The sequence below is a fragment of the Dipteris shenzhenensis genome, chromosome 18 (genome assembly GCF_047967505.1).
Source record: "Dipteris shenzhenensis isolate YYH24624 ecotype China chromosome 18, Dip_SZ_1.0, whole genome shotgun sequence".
In the NCBI taxonomy this organism is placed as follows: Eukaryota; Viridiplantae; Streptophyta; class Polypodiopsida; order Gleicheniales; family Dipteridaceae; genus Dipteris; species Dipteris shenzhenensis.
The window spans coordinates 53334717-53353809 of NC_141613.1; the positions used below are offsets into that span (position 1 = coordinate 53334717).

At 42.3% G+C, this 19093-nt stretch overlaps 1 protein-coding gene across 3 annotated transcripts in view; it reads left to right on the forward strand.

Annotated features, from left to right (window-relative positions):
- VPS54 overlaps nucleotides 1-19093 on the forward strand; it is a 115699-nt gene that overhangs the window by 37018 nt on the left and 59588 nt on the right. For all 3 annotated transcript variants that reach the window (XM_087389332.1, XM_087389334.1, XM_087389333.1), the window contains exons 6-8: nucleotides 16466-16540; nucleotides 16775-16931; nucleotides 17084-17172. In XM_087389332.1, coding sequence (XP_087245458.1) covers nucleotides 16466-16540; nucleotides 16775-16931; nucleotides 17084-17172 — 321 coding nt within the window. The remainder of the gene's footprint in view (nucleotides 1-16465; nucleotides 16541-16774; nucleotides 16932-17083; nucleotides 17173-19093) is intronic.

Below are 19093 nucleotides of genomic sequence, written 5' to 3' on the forward strand. Positions count from 1 at the left end.
AGTAGCATGCAGGCCCTGGAAAAAGGCTTTTGATGAGCAGCCCTTATCCATGAGGGGCTTCATTCTTGCTCTAATATGCCCTTTGTGCAATTTCCTCTGATCATTAGTAGTCAATTTAATCCGAGCATGGGAAAGGGAATCATTTTCTGATTCAGAGAGAGGCCTTAAATGTGAAAATTCAGTCAATTGTTGTGCTGTCCTTTTTGCCCATTTAACCTCATTCCTCCATTTAGTCATATGCTAGTTTCCATACTCCCTAATGACATTCTGTATACGAGAGACAAAGCTGTCCCAAGCATAATTCATGTCCTCCTGGGCATGCAAAGGCAAGGGATGAATTGCAAGTCTGATCATTTGCTGGAAATAGTGATGTCGGAAATAAGCCTGATTAACATGTAATAATCGACTGGAAAAAGGTGGCAAATCATCCAGTGGCATACCAAGGTGCAGATTCATCCATATTGGGGCATGATCTGACAAGCCCAATGAGAAATCTATGAGGAGATGAGGGCTAAAATCTGCATATTGTTGTGGGTAAAACAAGTACCATCTGTCAAGCCTTGCCTAGTATGTAGTAAGTGCATTATGATGAAAAGTATATCCAGGCATTGACCCTTGGAGAAGCAGCCATAAATCTTCAGCCTGCACAGAAAGAAGCATGCTATTCCATTTCTGCCTTTCCGATGATAGCATATGAGATTTGGAAGTAGTGTTATATAACTCTTGGCAGAGGGGAATTATTAAAATCTCCACAGATGAATGCATTAGATCTCCATGGATATTTGCTTAAAGAATCCCATAAAGAAGCCCTGATGGCAGAGGTTTGGGAGGCATAGACTGATGCAAACTCAAGAATATCACCATTGACATTACATTGTATGACCATGCATCTGCCACTGCTGTCATTGAAGGCTTTTTGAGGCTTCAGCTCATGTCTAACCATTATGCATACACCTGAGTAGGTAGTGGTACTAGCATAGTATATGTCATAACCATCAAAATAATCATGATGACCAGCCTTAGAGTGTTGATTATGCTCTTGCAAACAAACAATATGTGGCTGCATTTTATGTACATAATTCCATAAAAGCCTCCACTTTGAAACATTGCAGAGGCTCTGTACATTGTATGTAAAGCACTTAAGTGTTTGATGCATGAAAGAGGTATATACAGTAAAGTATAAGTATAGAACAAGATGTCAGAGAGGCAAAGCCTCTACCTGCATGGGTCACACACACACACACACACACACACTTTTTTGGTAAAATCCATTGTATTTATATCCTCATAAATTTACAATATGGGAAGTCTCCCACACACTAGCAATGAACTCCGAAAGAGAGCCCAATAGAAGAACTCAGAAACAAGTAGAGAACACTTCAAGGCTAATAGCATCCAAATCCCTTGCAGCAAGACTGTCATGTAAGGATTGCTTGAGGGACATTCTGAAGAAAATATATGCCTGAGGAAACTGCTGACCCATCCTAGAATGCAGTCTCTGTGTCCAAATGGTCCATAATACCCAAAAGCGAGTCCAGTGAAAGAAAAGGAGTAATGGAGACATCTGAGATGAAAGGCATCCAAACATCCAGAAAAGTTTCCCAAATCTGATAGAAGGGAACCGAAGCCGCAGTAAATGAGAGACATGAGTGATCAATGTGCGAGAGTGCGGGCAAAACCATAATAAGTGAGGAACTGTCTCGCGGGGATGAGAGCAACGAGGGCAAAAAGGAGAAGCAATGCGGCGTGCTGCCAATTTCACCCCAATGGAAAAGGCTCCCACTATACATCTCCAAAAGAAAAGCCTCTGTTTCAATGGCAATTTGGCTTTCCAGATTTTCATGAGTCGGGATTGCCACCAAGATAAAGGCCTATCCAAATTCCAAAGAGTGTTGGCATGCTTGTCAATCCATGGCTGTGGAAGAAGAAATCTGTAAACCTTCGAGGAGGTCAGATTGTGTATTGAGAGCGTATGGGTAGCAGGAGGTATGGAAGTCAAATTCCAGTCCATTAATCTGTCCTGTGCAAATAGTGGAGGAACCGGAACAAATGGCTGCAACATAGTTGAAAGTGTTCTCCAAATGGATCTATGATGCAGACCCAAGGAGAATGTCCTGCAAGCTTGTGGAAATGAAAGTATATAGCCTTGTTGATCCACAACATCACCAACAAATCTTATGCCCAATTTCATGAGATTGTATGTTTTGATAGGTGCCTGTAAAGCGAGAGGCGATGCAAACACACACTCGCACACACTCGCACACACACTCTTTTTGTTTTGTGAAGTCTATGTAGCTTTAGCCCTTACATTACAAAGAGCAGTCCCCAGATAAGGAACATGCAATCACATCATCCGAAAATGGCATTTTGTGACAAGTATGATAATCTATCTGATCAGCACAGAGACAATCAAAGATCGATCTCCCAAAGTGACATTCGGAAGAAATGATACTTGGCTGGAATCAAATCACCAAATAATCTATGGTTTCTTTCTTTCCATAGAGTCTAGAGTCCCCAATCATGAACTCAAGTGAAAAAAAGATCCAAACCTTGCCTCTGGGGGTGGATCCCAAATAACCAAAACTGCTTGCCAAAGCACGCAGCAGCAAAATGTGCCTGGAGAAGTAGTTGCAGATAATGTAAAAAATCACAAGTCTTAGGCCAATGCTGAAAGAGGTGAGGCATAGATTCCCTCGGAGCCAGACGTCTGTGACAAGGAGTAGGAGCGATATGTCTGCGTGCCTAGAGTTTGCCAAATGGATTAACTGCATGCATAACCTGCCACAAAAAAACCTGTGGATGAAAAAGTTTGTAGTTCCAAATTTGCTGCAATCTTTCCTGCCACCACTTGGCATTATGATTTCATAGAACAAATATGATTTGCACGTTTTGACATCCAATGTGGAGGCAGCAATACCTTATGCAACTTGGCAACTATGACATCAGCCAGCAGTAATGGATGACTGTCTGGACCCTAGCAATTAAGGGCCCGATCCTTAAGGCGTTACGTGAGCTCAAGGTTAGGCATTGATAGAAAACATTAAGGCATTTGAGAAAGATTATGCCAAGGAGATCGATAATGCTATCCCAATGCATACTGTCTAACTGTTAAAGAAAAGATAGCAAAGTACCAACATCATGAATCACGTCTCCCACAACATGAATCCGTAGAAGATGATGCCATTCTTTAGCATGTAACCGCAGAAGCTTAGATTTTCAAAAGTTCACTTGTAGACCAGTAGCCAACCCATACAGGGATTAAGCACACATGAGTTGCGAAAGATCCTTCTTTGTATTCTTATGAGTGAAGAACGAATTATCAGCATATGCATACACAATAATCAGCTTTCTTCCATGGCCACACGATGATCTATGTATTGAAGCATTGGATGAGTGGCTATTGCATATAACAACGCATTGAGTGGGCATCGGATGAGTGGCTATTACATATAACAACGCACTGAACGATGGAGAGTCCATTGATAGAAAGATCCCTAGATAGAAAGCAAGCAGGTTTACTGTCACAAGATGGCCATGCTGCATTTTCCCCCCAAACTCCAACAAATGCTTGGTTTGCAAGATGTAATCCCATTGTGCAGAATCAAATGCTTTAGCAATGTCCACTTGTAGTAAAGTACATCTTGATGAGTGTACTTTGCATATTCAATCCCAACATAGGCATTGGCAATACTCTCCATGATATTTTTGTGAGGAATGAACCCGTATAGAGTAGGATATAGACCATATGCAGGAAACCTTTTGTTTGATTAACTACCATTTTAACAACTGTCTTATTAATGACAGGCATTTGTGTAATGGGTCTCCAATCAGCAAATGATTTACACAAGTTTTTTGAATAGTTTGACCAGCCCTTTTGTCTAACATCTGGTGTTTACTAAGTTTGCCAAACATGATTGATCATATGGAATAATGAAGAGTAGATGAAATGACATCTAAGTATGCAAGAAAGAACTCTACAATGAGACCATCCCAACCAGGAGACTTCCATTTGTCACATGATTTTATTGTATCAGTCAGTTCTCTTTCTTTGAAAGGTGCCTCAAGATGCATAGCTTGTGTAGGAGACATAATGGGACGGACATGCTGTAGAATCTCTTGTTGTGCTGACAGCATCTCATGTGAGTGGAAACCAAGATGCCTAAACTATTTCATAAAGTGACTCAGACAAGCCACAACCAACTGCAGCCATGAGACCACCAGGTGCTTTAACCTTGCAAATGTTTTCAGATTGTCTCTTACAGTGCAAACTTTAGCAAAAGTCTTAGACAAACAGCCCTTATCGAGGAAGGCCATTTGCTGGGCCTTAATTGTTGGAATCGGAGTCCTAGTGTGTGTGGTCCTAGTGTGCGTGATCCTAGAGTCCTAGGAGTGTCCTATAGTTGTGTGAGTGTGAAGAGTCTTGAGGCCACTTGTGCCACCTCATGTGGTAGGTGTGATTCCTTCCCTAGATTATAGGATCTAGATTCTCTTGTGTGTGACCTCATCTATGAGGTGTTTGTGTGGGAAGATAAGGCTTGCCCTGCCTATAAAAGAGGCTATGTACTTGCTGTGATAATCCAACGATCAATGTCAGCTATTGTGCCTCAGCTTTTGTCTCCAATCATGTGATGAGTGTCTCTCACCCTCTCCCCATTTTCAACAAATGGTATCAGAGCCTCGTTTCCTACTCCTTCCCGAGCCTCTCCTATGGAGACCTGCTCATCATACTCGTGGAGCTGCTGTCTGAGACCTGCGCCATACACAAAGAGGACGGCGTGACGACATAAACTAAAGAAAGAGCCAGCCATGTTCCTTCCTGACTCTCCCTTGTTGAAGTGCGCTCACTCTCTCCTCTTTCTGCCCGCTATCTTCCCTGATGCTGCGCCATTCTGCCCGCCATTTCCTCCTCATTCTGCTCACCACCTTCCTTCTCTTTTTGCTCGTCATGTGCTCGCACAACAGGCCTGATTTGTTGCTCCTACGCGTGCCATATAGCCTCTGATGCTTGCCTGCCGTTCGTATTGATGGGCCATACTGTCACAACTGCTGCATGAAGGAGCTGATCTATATCGACATGTGCTACTGATACTCACGCTGGATGTTGCGCCCCTTTATCTCTAGTTCCTGCCTGACATATCCTTTGAAGTTGCATCGCTTATCTGCAGCTGTTCATCGCGTATCTCTTGGGCTGATCTCCTGAGTACAAGTCGCGAGGTAGGCAAAGGTTTTCTATGTTGCTGCTGTGCGTTTGCATTCTTCCCACGCTTTCCTCTGCAAACTACCCAGTTCGTGATTACCTATTTTGCAAGCTGGAGTCTAGATTATGATCTAATGACGTTCCTCTTTCTCTATTTGGAGCTACGCTGTTGATCTTCTTCGTTCGCCTCTCCACATGAGCTCCTACCCAAGCCTCATCATTGACTACTCTTTAGCCTCAGCATCAGTGTACAAGAGCCCGTATCAGCCCGGACCTATGCCTCTCCATTTACCAGCAAACAGACCGTACAGCCGTACGGACTGTTGCGCCGTACAAACAGGCCTACTGTCCGTACAGCCGGCCTTGAAATATACGCTATATTCTGCCTACTCTCATGCTCACACTTTTCCAGCCCCTTTTTGAGCCCAAAACCCTAAATTGCGATTTTGAAGATTTTTGCCCCATTTTGGGTGAATTTGTTGGGGCTTTTATCGTCTGAAGCTTCCCTAGTATTGCTAGAACACTATGCTCTAGGAAATTTTGAAAAGCCCCAATTTTCTGCAAACCCTAATTTTGCAGCAACCCTAACCCTAAAATTTAGGGCTTTTCTGTTATGTGTCTTCCTTTGGCATAATTGAAGCTTCTACCATGTAAAATTTGGGCCTTTTTTGAAATCTGAGTAAACATTGTAAGGGATTTAGACACTGGCTGTAATAACAGTTAAGACCTTCCCACAGTTAAGACCTTCCCACCAATGGATAGCATAAAAAACTCCTCGTTCATCGAGAAATTCTCAGGGAGCAATTTCCCAACTTGGCAGACAAAACTCCAGCTTCTTCTTATGCGAGAAGGGTATGATCTGGAATGTGCTATGGCCTTGCTTGTATTGGTCATACAGTTGATTCCCATGTGCCCATGTGGAATTTTGATCTATGACTTGAACAACAATCTATTGTATGGTGCCATTAGAGACATTTGGAGGTTGTGACTCTAGAGTCGTGGAGTTATCAATATTGGTGACTTGTGATTCCTGGAGAGGTATGTTACTTGGCTCTTTTGCCCCTCTGCATGGCCCCCTAAATCAATGCTGTATGGTGAGAGGATTGAGGAGCATAAACTAAGGTAAACTCAAGTATCTCCCCTCGGACAAGACATTCCATAATGATCATTAGCCTTCCCTATCATTAAAAGCGACAATAGGCTGAAGGGCACGTTTTTCTAGAAAAAGCACACCCGAAAATGAATGGCCTACTTGACTCCTCTCGGGCCATTTCGGTTCGACATCATCGGGTTGAGCTCTGCTCGTTGGATGTGGTTCCACACCGTCCTTTTACAGCTGTACATGCCTCTGTGGATACTTCTTGGGAGATTATAGCGAGCATAGCAGCCTGGCATATCTGGAGATCCAGATGCACAGAGGCTATGGAGGGTACTCAGGTTCATCCCTCGCACACATTGGCTAGTATCTGGACAGACATCGTACACACTCTGATAGCCGTATGGCGGGTATGCAGGGGGACTCCCGTGCAGCCTCAGCTAGGAGGGCTTCTTTCTTCAGGGAATGGAAGGATTCTCCTTTCTTCTCTGAATCTACTACAGGGTTGAGATGGCACTTTCAGCCTCAGCCTTGGTTTCTTTCCACCTCACTCTGAGGGGGTTTTTTATTATCCTCATGATTTCATGATGTATTCCGCTTTGAGCTTGCTCTCGCGGGTTTTTGTTCTTACTTAATAGAAGTCTTTTTCATGGAAAATGAATGCTCTCTCATATGAAAAATTCATAACCAGCAACGTGCCCTTTCCGGGCTGCATACACATGCTGATTATTTTGTATTTGAATGCATCATATTGTAGCCTACTTAACATATACCAACGATCTAAATGTTCTCGGTAAGATCACCTAGCATTATGTTGAAAAGTTTAACTAGGAAGGTTTTCTTTCCAAAGGTCAGAAAGACGAAACTGGAGGAGAAGTCGAGCCTACTGCACCCGCTCCGAAGCTAGCATGTGCATGTGACCAGAAGCAATATCTCTGGGCTGCGGAGCATTATTGAAGTCTCTGCACAAAAAAACATTTTGCCTCCATGGTATTGCAGCATAGCCTGCTAGATTATTGCTCTATGATTTGATGATTGCAGCGCATAGATTGAAGCAAATTTATTTATTTCTCCTTGAAGGAGAGATTGCACCATCGACCTTCTCGGTCATTATAGGGCACAATTGGTTGAAGAGCATGCTTCACAAGCACGACTAGACTAGAGAAAGAAGTCTCCCCTCACACACACACGCGCGCGCACGTGCACACATCTGCACACATCTACATGTGCGTGCGAGTGTGTCTATAAAACAAACACACACTCATACACACATCTTTTGTAATAAGCATTATTTCATTTAAGAAAATATACATTCATAGATGTTTCAAAGAGAAACAATTACTAAAAGCAGTGATGAAACACTTCTAATTGGGCCATAGAAAGGTCTCCATGTGAAGCACATCTTGGAGAGACTGATACAAAGATGAACGGAGAAGTGATACACATCTAGCATAGGGTGCTCGTACAATCGAATTATACGAGCATGATGATACGACCACAAAGTCCAATATCGACACCAATAGAAGATTTGGGCATACTCTGGCTTGGAGGCACATTTGCCAAACAACCAAAATTGCTTGCCAAAAGAAATTCGAGGAAAACGAGCACGAAGGCAAGTCCTCAGCCTGGGAAGAAAAACACAAGGAATAGGATAGGTCCAAAAAAATGTAACCGTCTCCTTGGGATGTGAACAAGTAGGGCATGCCGAAGAAGCTATGCACCTGGCAACCAATAAAGATGCCACCGGTAATGCTCCCACCAAAGAGCAGAAAGCTTACTGCCTGAGATGCGGTGAAGACAAACCTTCCACCAATCTAGAGACTTATCAAGATGGCAAAAATGATTCCCATACTGTTGTATCCATGGTAGTGGAAGTAAGAAATAATAAGTCTTCTTAGCAGAAAGGTTTGCAAATGAAAAGGAGAGTAACGTGGAAGTGCTCTATCAAACTTCCAATTCAGGAGAGGGAGAGTGGTAAATATGTGAAGGTACAAGCTGAAAAGGTTGCAGGTTAGGGTGATGCAAACCGAGTCAATATTGCTTGGGAAAGAAAGATTGCAGCCCCGATCATCCACCACATCTTCCACTATAGAAACTGCCAAGCAATGGAAAAACCACACCTTGTTGGGCTGAAGATGAGTCAAAGGGGAATTAAACACGTGACTCCAATGCAAACTCTGCAAACGGAGGGTGTTATTAGGATCCGGACGTCGATGTAACCAATGCCAATAAGTCAAAAGCTGCTGTCAATCATGAATCAGGGGATTAGAAAAGGGACAGCTTGGAATACGACCATGCAAGTAGCCAAAAATAACATCAGAGATGGTAGGAATCCAATGGCTGAAAGCATCTATATGGAGAGAGCCAACCATACAGGAAAGCATAAGAGCCTATGGCTGATGCTACTCCAAAAAGGAGATCAAGACAGCCTTGTGAGCTAACATATGAGTATGGATGTTAAGAATGTTGAAACCCCCATGCATCCTCGGCAAAAAACTTAGTTGTATTTGAGAAGACAGAGCACCTTACGATCATGTCTGGTGTGCCAAAGGCATTTAGTAACCTTAGTAATCAATTTTTGAATATCCAAAGAAGACTAGGGAATAACTAGCAACTAAAACTCAACATATGCCGTGGGAACGGATTGCACAATCCAAAGGCGAACATGTAGTGGCCAAGTAGACAATTTTGAATAATTGAGCTTACGAAAAGATTTTGTAGTACCCAAAGTCTCTCTTGTGACAAAGAAATATGCCAACCAATTGGATAACCAAGATGCCAACCAATAGGATAACCCCAAATGGTGCACCACTTGATCAGGAGGGAGCAAGAGGCCAGGCCACAAATGGGATTCCAATCATACTTATGTAGAGGCCAAAGTTTTGATTTATTGAAATTCACTTTCAATCGAGTAGCCCTAACATTTGCTTTTGAGTTCGGCACAAAGAAAAAGAACTATCAGCATAGGCCTGGCTTACAAAAGGTGTGCCTCCAAGAAACTCAATACCATGCAAACACTGCTACAAAACCAAGGCATCCATATGCATCAACAATGGATGTGTAGCAATTGCAAAAAGCAAAGCACTAAGAGGACAGCCTTGATGAACAGGACAGCCGAAGGTCCAGGAAGATGAAAGGGTATTAGACAAAAGACAACAAGTTGTGCCATCTTCATAAAGCGAGTATACCACCTTTTGCATCTTGGGACCAAAGCCCAACCGTCACATAACAGCTGGATAAAATCCCATTTGATAGTGTAAAATACGTTTTCAATATCGACCTACATAATCAGAACATCTTGGTGGGTGTATTTGGCATATTCAACGTGCACATAAGCATTTGCAATATTATCGATGATCTACCTACAAGGCACGAATCCATATTGAGCAGGGTGCAAGCCCATATATAAGAAATGGGATATGCGCAGTACCAACATTTCAGAAAGCAGCTTATACACGATAGGCATTTGTGTGATCGGCCACCAATCCGACAAATATTGGCATACGGGCTTTTTTGGGATCAAACACGGCAATCCCTTTTTCTACAAGGAAGGCATATTGCCAAAGAGCCAAGCTATGTGCAATAAAACAGGACTGAGATGACAGCAAAGGTTTCGACTATGAGGCCATCCCAACCTAGGGATCTAGAGTGCCCCAACTTAGACAATGCCGCTTTCAATTCTTGATCCATTAAAGGCAATTTCGCATTCTCTTGGGAGAGAATCATTCGAACGTTACAAAGAAATGTTTCTTGCATCAACCTTTGCAGGTAAAGGAGGAGGGGCTGCAAATATATCGAATAGTATTGCTGCACCACATCATCAAGTTGTTGCCTGTTCATTGTCCACGAACTCTTCAGACGCTGCACCAGATGCAAAGTATGCGTAGGGCAGGAAGTATGAAGGAATTTGAAGAAAGCCTTGGAATAGCAGCCGGTGTCTTGCATGGCTTGTTGATGAGAATGAAGCTGCCATTTTCTTAGCTTGTGTTGATAACTCTCAGTCAACAATGAAGGCTGCCTGAAAAGCAGATTGGTCATCCTTGGACAATTGGTGCTGCTGTACACACACACACACACACACACACACACACACACACATTTTTTGGGTGAGAATTTTGTTTTATATTATAGAGATCATCCCAAAGCAAGATGTGCTCAAAAACATCAAGGGAAGATCTCAATATAGGACTAATATACATCTTGATCTATACACCCTGTTTGCAAGCAATCATAAAAAGATTGCTACAAAGAGTCACTGAAGAAAAATGTGAGGTGAGAAAAGTGGATCACCAAAAAACTCTATGATTTCTGTCTTTCCAGAGAGTCCAAAGTGCCCAATATCTAATCCAAAGAAAAAACACATCAAAATCCCGTCTAGGTGGGTGAATCCCAAACAACCACAAGCATTTTCCAAAAATAAAACGTGGAAATCTGGTTCTCAAACGCTGTCCCAGCAATCCAAGAAAATCATGTGTATCAGAGCAGTGCCAAAGAAGGTGAGGCGCTGTCTCCCGAGGAGCTAAGCATTTGCGACAAATGGCTAGAGCAATATGTGTGCGCGTCAGAACTTGCCCAGATGGAAAAACTCCCAATAAAACTCTCCACATAAACACTAGTCTTCGAAGATGAAGTTTTGATTTCCAAATCCCACATAATCTACGTCGCCACCACTTTGCAGGACAATTCATATGCCAAAGGTTATTTGCCGGCTGCGAAACCCAAGGTAAGGGAAAAAGAACTTTGTAAAGCGAAGAAAGTGTAATACAAGACAGCCGCAAAGGACAGCATGTTGACCTTGGCAAATGAGTACACACACACTTTTTTTTTTGGGGTGAAATCTTTGATTGATTATATTATATGAGTAGCAACCTCAAAATAAGGTTCTACAATTACATCAACTGAAAATTTCAGTATATGCCAAAAAGACTTCATGATCTATGCAGCGGGTTTGCAAGCAATCAAAGAAAGATTGCTGCAGAGAACGCCTAAAAAAGCCAAACAGAGAGAAAGTAGGATCACCAACGACTTTACAATTCCTATATGTCCATAAAGTCCATAGTGCCCAGTAGCGAACCCAAAGGAAGAAAAGATGAAACTCCGGTCTGGATGGATGAAATCCAAATAGCCAGAAGAACTTCCCAAACGAAACAGATGGGAATCTCGCTCGCAGGCATTGTCGAAGTAGATAAAAAAACTCACGAGAGCACGGACAATGTCAAAACAAGTGAGACACAGTCTCCTAAGAAGCAGAACATCTGTGGCAAAGTGCAAGAGCAATGTGTCGATGAGCTAATAGCTGTCCAGATGGAAACACTCCCAAAAGAACTCGCCAAAAGAAAACCTGTTGTTGAAGCGGTACTTTATAGGCCCAAAGTTGCTGTAATCTTTTTCTCCACTACTTGGCTAGGCGATGCATTTGCCAAACAGAATCACCTTTCTCTGAAACCCAAGGTTGAGGCAAAAGGATTTTATACAATGCAGATATAGTAATCTGAGATAGCCTCAAAGGACGAGAAGAGGACCCTGGAGAAGTCAAAGTCCAATCTTCCAGCCGGTCCTGAAGTTCCAAAAGGCGAAAGCATAGAAGTAATTTGTCGCCACAAAGGACGATAATGATAGCCCAATCCATATATAGTGGCTGCGAGAGAAAAGGGGAGCACGGTACAGGCATCATCTATAACATTAGAATCCGAGGTGATGCCTTTAAACGAGACAAAGTAGGACGTTGAGGTTCCTGTAAAGCCAAGGGAGGTTGAAAGACTTTCGACCAGTGAATGCTTTCAGCTCTCAAAGAATTCCAAAGCAAAGATTGCCGTCCATTCCATTTCAGATGAGAAAGAACATGCTTCCAGTCAGGATGGACTGCACTATTCGAAGACGAACGTGCAAAGGCCAGGTTGCCAGTTTCCAATACTCAATAATTTTTCGAATCTTAGCCAAAACCCAATTAGTTTGTTGTCGGCGAGTGAGTTCCCACCCCAAAGGGTAACCAAGATGACGAACAAACTAAGTGGGTGGAATGATATCCCGGGGCCATAATAGACTATGTTAGAGTCTTTGGAATGCAAAGGTAGCAGCTTAGAGTTCTGAAAATTAACATGAAGACTAGCTGCGAAACCATAAACAGAGAGGGCCTGCATCAAGGCACCAAGATCATGGGGCGTATTCTTTGGGGTAAAGAAAGAATCATCAGGATAAGCTTGAGCAACCATGCTGCGATTAGCATCCAATTGCAAGCCATGAAGTGATCCTGTAGCCACAAGATGATCAATATATTGCAGCATAGGATGAGTAGCAATGGCATACAATAAAGCACTGAGAGGGCATCCGCGGCGGACCGAACAACGAAGAGTCCACTCATCAGAGATATCCCTAGAAAGAATGCAAGCCTTATTGCTATCTCTGTAAAGCCAGGAAATGACCTGCTGTATTTTTGGTCCAAACCCCAAAGCTCGCATAGTTTGCGAGATGAAATCCCATTGAATTGTGTCAAAGGCTTTTGCAATATCAACTTGCAAGAGTAGAACATCCTGCTGCGTGTATTTGGCATATTCAATCCCAATATAAGCATTGGCAATGTTATCTGTGATATGGCGACGTGGAACAAAGCCATATTGGGAGGCAACCCATCATGCAAATAACCTTTAATCCGATCAACCACCATTTTGGCAATAATCTTGTAAATGACTGGCATGAGCGTGATTAGCCTCCAATGACCAAGTGAGTCACATAGCTGCTTCTTTGGAATCAGCTTGAGAAGACCCTTTTTCCATGATAGAGGCGTCTGCTGATTTTGCCATGCTGTATTTACCATTTGCAGCAAGGTGAATTAAAGAAGATCCCAGAATGCAAGAAAAAATTTAACAGTGAGACCATCCCATCCTGGAGATTTCCATCTGCCACAGGATCTTAGTGCATCTGACAATTCCCTTTCAGTGAAGGGAATATGTTGCAAAAGAAGCTGACGTGCAGACACGACCCGAGGAGAAAGAGTATCCAGATGCCCACAATGAGTGGAGAAGTGCTGCACACATAAATCAGCAAGCTCTGAATGAGATGTTGACCAAGAACCATCAGGCATCCGGATCCGACAGATATTGGCAGCCTGTCTTTTGTAGTGTAAACTCTCAAAAAATTGATTGGAAGAGCAGCCTTTATCCAAAAAAGCCCATTGTCTGGATCGAGTTTCCCATTTAACAAGCTGTCTGCGATCATTGGATTGAAGAGAGAATTGAGCCTGACATAAGAGCATGCTTTCCTCTGAAGACAAAGGGCGAAGATGAGCAAGCTTACTCAAACTCTGACAAGTAAATTTGGCATGTGCTACAGTCTCCCTTGTGGCTTGCATAGAGGATTTGCGATAATCTCGAATAATTGCTTGCATCCGAGCAACAAAAGCTTGCCAGGCATAATCCAAACCAATGCGTATCTGACGAGAGAGAGGCTGAATAGCATCAAAGAGGAAGGCTTTAAAGTCATTATGCTCCAGATAACTATCATTAATCAGCAAAAGCCTTCGGCAAGGCAATCTGTCAGTGGGAAATTCATGTAAGGAAAGCCTCAACCAAAGAGGAGCATGATGTCAATGTGTGAAAGCATAATCAACCCAAATTTGACAAGTAAAGGCATCACAATGCTGTGGATCAATCTGATACCATCTGTTTAAGTGTGCGCGAGTTATGGGACAGGTATGTACAGCAACTAACGGGCTGTCTACGTCTACATTTCCACCTCAATGTCCAGGCCTCTGCCCTGGGATGAAGCAACAGCCTGAGGAGAGGAGAAAAGTGCAGCAACTTCTTCTTCAGGAAACAAGGTCGGATTTGCAGTCACAACAGCCCAGGTCAAGCCAACACCAAAGTTTTCAGCAGGTGTTTTTCCATGAGAGGATGCACCACTCCAAGTCCGAGAAGGCAAAGGTCGCCTGGGGGAGATCACTTTGCGAGGAGTTTGCCGTCCATCAGTCAAAAATTTTCCCCCCTTCCCCTGAGGTGGAGAGAACAAAGGCACAGGAAATTACAATTTTCTTTCCAAGACGGATGCCTGCTGCAGCAGATGTTGGGAATTCGTTGACTCGAACCCTAGGTGGTTCTTATGTCAAAAAATTTCATTATGCAACGGGGCTTTTTTGAGATCATCATGGCTCATCAGAAGCACCGTCAGGTTTTGCTGGAGCACTCTCCTCTCTTCTATGGCCAGCAAATGGTCCATGTTCTGCCTTGGTCTCCCACTCGGGATTATCAGGCATTGATTCGGCATCGTTGCCCTGTTTGGGTAGAAGTTGTGGATTTTCCTCAATGCTTGTCTTCTCTTCTACCTAAAATTGCAGCTTCCCTCGGTAAGGTGGTATGTCCACTGCGACCCAATGGAAATTCGAATCACTTCTGCATTTTGTGGGATACGGATCATCCCACTCCAACATTATATTCGGTTACTGTCAATAATGTCAGTGGGGGCCGTTTGCAGGTGCTTGCTTTGAATGCAAGCAATTTGGCCACATGGCTTCACAATGCCGTTCCCGAGCTTCACGGATGCCAGTGCAAGCTGAAATGGTTCAGCCTTTGAATAAGAATGCAAATGCCTCTTCTGTGGTAAAAAACAAAGGGGTCAAACAGTTTTGCTATGTTCAAGACAAAGGCAAAGCCCCGGCTGTCTCAAATGGTAATGCTCATGCTTTGCATACTCCTTAACTGGATCAAATATATCATCCACTTTCACCATAATGCCAGTGGTGGGAAGTGGGATCTTTCCAACCTTTGCGGGTGTTTCAAACCCTTCATGCATAACCTCATAAACAAGCTGAGCCTCAGCAGAGTCATGAAGGGAATCATCTGAATCCATCACCTGCTTTTGTTTCTTGTTGGAAACCGACTTGTCTTTGTAAAAGTTTTTCTCATAGGAATAATCCGCCATTCGAGTTAAGGAAAAGGCTTGGAAGCAGCAACGCTTTACAAGGAGGAAAGCACAGTAGGTACAAAACTGTACGGATTTTTCTTGGCTGTACGGACAAAATCGTACAGATTTTTGACAGTGCGATTTATATATATATATATATATATATGTATGTATGTATGTCAGAAAAAAAATAAAAAAATAAATAAATAAATAAATAAATAAATAAATAAATAAATAAATATATTTTTCTGACAGCATAACTGTACGGATTTCCCCGACTGTACGGACTGTATGGACAAAACTGTATGGATTTTTCCTGACTGTACGGACAAAATTGTACGGATTTTTGATAGTACGATTTTAGTATTTTTTTTTCACACACACACACACACACAATGCACATACACACAATTTTTTTAAGGGGTGAAATTCATGTGTTATTATATTACTAAGAACAGTCCCTACACACGCCTACACACATGCAATGCACACACACACATAGTAAAAATCTGGTCTAGCTGTAGACAAATTTGTTTGCATGTCCTCTTTGGTTGTAGACTTTCGTAAAGAAATTGTTGAATGAGTAATGAAAAATATTTACGGCTAAGTTTAGATCAGCTAAAGGGATGAATATTAATGCAGATATTGAGTACTGAGATAAGCCTCAAGGTGATTTTTGATTGAGCTCAATTCACAGTGAAAGTTGAAAGATTACTGCGTTGCACTGCAAGGAGCCTGAAATGAAAAAACTGCATGCATATCCAAGGAGTTCTTATTCAAGCATATGGAGTTGCTTGTGCAGATTCATCATGGTGTCTCTGATTTATGTGTGTCAGTGGTGGAGAGGGCATAACTTAAGAGCCTGGACCAAGGCAATGACCTAGTCTAGGTAATTCCAAAGTATGAAGCCATGCTTTTCCAAACTAAGTCCAAATTGGAGCATAAAGTGCAATGCTGCTACATTTGTTCAGTTCCCCCAAAACAGCAGATTTGGATGTTCCAATGAGGGTCTAGTGTCTATTTGTGCAAATTTCATTAGTGGCTCACAGAAAAACCCTAGAAACATTCATAGAATGATGAGCTATTTCGAGCAAGCAGTCCTGCACATATATGACACAAATCTTAGACCTTAAAGTGATGCCTTTGAAGTCTTGCTGTGTGCCCATTGAAAAAGCTATCCTAGGCACTGATTTATATGTGTCAAAGCTCTTTTACTTATGAACGGAAGGCAGATGCAGAATACTTGCAGAGACTCCATTTACAACTGGTTGTTGCAGGAACAGGGCAAAGAAGATGATGAAGTAGGCCTTCGAGATCAACTTCTTCCCCTTGTCATTGGCTTGCTGCGAACAGTAAGGATTCCATTGGCTTTTCTGGTTTTGTAGTTTTCAAAATCAGGTTTTGTGGTATGAAAGAGATTTTGTCGTGGAAAACGTGTGTCTGTTCTCTTATCTTATTAGACTTTGTATTGCTAATACTTTTCTTGGAAAGCAAATCAATCTGTGTTTTCAGCTTTTTATCGTCATTTGTTTAATGTGTGAAAAACGAATGGAACTTATGAGCTTGTAATTGATCTTCAAGTACAGTCAAAACTTCCGGCAGTTTTGAGGGTTTACAGGGATACTCTTATAACAGACATTAAAGCAGCCATCAAAGTTGTAGTGGCAGAGCTGCTTTCCCTTTTAATTACTAGGCCGCTGGACACAGATGTTCCATCCAGTGAAAGACAAAGTGATATTGAAGGTAAGGAGTTTGTTCAGACATTTGACGTCTGCATATAGGTCTACTGCTGATCTCTGTTATGCTCTTTTTTTAAAAATAACAAAATACATCTGCGGTAGCATGGACAGAGAGGCCGGTTTTGATTTTTTACAGAATATGGGAATCTTTTGCAGGTGGGGGTGTTTCTCTTGCAAGCAAGTTACGTAGCCTATCAGCTGAAAGCTTTGTTCACCTTCTTACAGGAGTTTTTAATGTAATCCAGGTAAAACAATGATGTTTTCAAACTTTTTAGACGTCATTTACTTTTTTCTTTTGGCAAGAAGTAAATTCTAATAATGCTTGAAAAAACCATACAACCAGCTTCCAATAGAAGCTGTCGCTGAAAATAAAGAAAAGAGCTGGTTGCCAGCTACAATAACCATCTGTTTCTGGATCTCACGGCTCCTCGCCTATAGGGACTCCGAAACAGGAGCTAGCATCCATACTACCGGCCATGTTTGGCAGAAACGTTTCCGCCTCTCGATGGTCGCTTTTGAGCCTGGAGTACTGCGCTCCCAAATGGCGCGCAATGTGCAGATGATGTCCTGCCAAATGGCTACCAGAGTAGCCATCGGAGGGATCGACTGGGCCCCCATCCCCAAGTGAAAGTTTTTATACATAAGGGATACCTTAATCATCTGAAAATTTATAGAAGGGGTGTATATAGGTTATAAAACTTACATCCACCAGACATCTCATGGAGAACTCTTTCCCCCCACCTTATTTATTCGGTGCCACCTCAAGTGTGACATCTTCTGACACATAATTAGTTTGTTGAACATTGCTCGACTGCTTTTGCACATTGCTTGACACATGGTTACTTTGTTGAACATTGCTCAACTGCTTTTGCATTCATGCTTTGTTTGCTTTCCTTGACCTTTATCTTCTCTGCTTTTCCACATTTATTCTCACAATAGTGATGCTTGCTCCTTTTATAGGTCTTTGTTCCATTGCTTGAACCATGAGTATTGTGGCTAGCATTTGGATTGCCACAACCAATTCCCCCTACATGAGAGTTATGAGTAGGAGAACAAATTTTGACAACTTTTCCTTTGTTTGGTGGCCACCCGGATTAGGGGTGGCAGATGGTACATTGGGGAAGCTTCTAGTCATAGAAGATTTTTCGGTTTTGAGCTGCCATGACTGGGTGGTACCAGATTGCGAAACATAGCGTAGTATGTAGTCTGGTAACGCAATAGTGACCAAGGACTGTCAAAGAGCAAGTATGCTGGTCGAGGCTTATGACAAGCACAAAGGCTAGAAAAATGGACAAATAGTTGGTAGTTGAAATAGGAAAGGAGTGACATAGGTAGATGTTAGAAACATGGTGGTGAGAGAGATAGAGAGAGAAGGTTAGGGTGTGAGGAAATGATGCTCAAATGAAGACATGAAGGCTTTCATTCATTCATCAAGTATGACAAGATTGGACTCATTCTAGTCTTACAAAGGTATATATATATATGGGACTTATCCCATATGCACTAGGTGCTAGTGTGTGAGTGAGTATCCTATATAAGGCTTGTATGACAAGATTGGACTCATTCTAGTCTTACAAAGGTATATATATATATATATATATATGGGACTTATCCCATATGCACTAGGTGCTAGTGTGTGAGTGAGTAGCCTATATAAGGCTTGTATATATATATATATATATATATATATATACAAGCCTTATATAGGCTACTCTATATATATATATATATATATATATACAAGCCTTATATAGGCTACTCACTCACACACTAGCACCTAGTGCATATGGGATAAGTCCCATAATGACACGTGGCACTCACACATGACTCACACACATGAACTAGTACTAGATCACCTAGTACTTCACACCAACACATCACACCAACACTCTTTGGCTATGATATCTCCAATACCCCCTTCAGAGCAAAGAGTGTGAGACCCAACACACAATAGTAGACCGATCCCCCCTCCACCACAATTCTGCAAAGAGCAAGTCCAACTATCCAACACCTCTCGTGTGATAGCGACTTCTCAGTCACCTTGCGACCGGCAAGGGCAAACCATCACTTATCATCCCCCCTTACTTTGAATTGGGTGGTCAATACCATCAAACAAAAGTTAAAAACCATACAATAATTTTTGGGGGATAACCCAGGCAGAGTACC